This window comes from Myotis brandtii, unplaced genomic scaffold (genome assembly GCF_000412655.1).
Source record: "Myotis brandtii unplaced genomic scaffold, ASM41265v1 scaffold525, whole genome shotgun sequence".
In the NCBI taxonomy this organism is placed as follows: Eukaryota; Metazoa; Chordata; class Mammalia; order Chiroptera; family Vespertilionidae; genus Myotis; species Myotis brandtii.
In genome coordinates, this window is record NW_005369915.1 from 1,933,018 (window position 1) to 1,934,431 (window position 1,414).

Genomic DNA, 1,414 nt, shown 5'->3' on the forward strand with positions numbered 1-1,414 from the left:
TCGCGCCGCCCGCGGAGCCGGGGATCCTGTTCGCTGCCTCCCCTGGAAACCTACCCCAGCGATGGAGCATGCGCAGGCGGCTCCTCCGCGGGCGAGCCCTCCGTGTGGTCCATGGGGAGCGCTCCGGTTATCCGGGTTTTGAGACGCGCCCAGAGGGCCGTACGTGGAGTCTGAGGAAAACCGGAGGGGATTACAACGGGGACGGGGAATGGAGGGGTCAGGAGGCGGGGCCGAGGGGAAGGTCCTGGGAAAATCGGCCGCGTTTCACAGGCCTAGAGGAAACACCTCCTCAAATGGGTGTTTTCCAAGTGGCTTCCCGCTCACTCTAGTTCCCAGCCCTTTTCATTCATTCAGACGTTCATTGGACGCCTCCGTTATGCTAATGTCAGCGTTGGGCACTGGAGCTACCGAAGCCCGGAGTTGGGCGAGTGACAAACCAGGAACTGTCTTCGTTCATGCAACCCCCCCCCCCCCCCCCCCACCCCCACGCAGGCTCACCGAACCATTGGCTGCACCCCATGCCAGCGGAGATTCGGACAAAAGTACAATGTGGTTCGACCCTCCGGAACTCTGTAAAGTGAAAACTTTTGCAGTTGAGCTCTGTCGCCTTAGCTTTCCTTCCTGGGTATGAAACGAGGTCAGGCCAACACCTCTGGCAAAGACATCCCCAATGTCCACCTCGCATACACACCCCGGGGAGCCGCGTAGCTTTCTCTGGCGGTGGAGATCCACCACTCCCCCGCCCCGCACTCCAACCAGCGATCCCACTGGGGCAGAGAGCTGCCTGCGGTGCGGTGTGAGCCTCCCTAGGACCTCTCACAGCCCCCGGCCCGGCGTGAACCCGGGTGCATATAGGGGCAGACTCTGCCCGGGTCCTCCCGTGGGCCTGGCATCGTCGACGCCGCCGCTTGCAGCCTGAAATGTACTTCGGGCGACCTAAGCCTGGAAGCCCCCCGAGCAAACTTGGCCCAAGTGGGCACTGAACGAACAAAAAGGAGCAGAGCAGGGCCCCAACCCGCTCCCCCTACCTGTAGCACCCCCTTTCTTACTCCGCTCCCCACCTCCCCAAGCCCTTTCAATTCCTAGAGATTCCCAGAACTAGCTCTGCCTCCCGCAGGGAGCCCCAAAACCCGGAGAACTGGAATTCGCTGCCCGAAACCTGCTGAACGCGCTGCAGGATCGGCGCGGCACGCGCGGGCGGCACTGCGCATGTGCCCAATGCGGGCAGCCGAGTCTCACGCTACACCTCCTTCCCACCGCCTTCCACTACTCGACTCAGACACAACACGGGCCGTGGGAAATTTCGTAAACCTCGCGAGAATGCGCCCACTGTTGCCTATGCTTTTCTCTCCAAATCTCGCGAAGTCCGAGCGGGACAGGTGTTTGTCTAGCGCAGCTCCGGGCACTGTTCGTG

At 62.0% G+C, this 1,414-nt stretch overlaps 1 protein-coding gene across 2 annotated transcripts in view; it reads right to left on the reverse strand.

The window, feature by feature from the left end:
• The window catches only part of RBPJ (recombination signal binding protein for immunoglobulin kappa J region), a 115,861-nt gene extending 114,784 nt beyond the window's left edge, over positions 1 to 1,077 (reverse strand). Inside the window, exons 1-2 of one of the 2 annotated variants that reach the window (XM_014548893.1) lie at positions 1,029 to 1,077; positions 55 to 170 (exon numbers count right to left, since the gene is read on the reverse strand). In XM_014548893.1, coding sequence (XP_014404379.1) covers positions 55 to 113 — 59 coding nt within the window. In that variant the 5' untranslated portion in view covers positions 114 to 170; positions 1,029 to 1,077. The other variant, XM_014548894.1, reaches the window with a different exon arrangement.
• Positions 1,078 to 1,414: the final 337 nt, after the last annotated feature.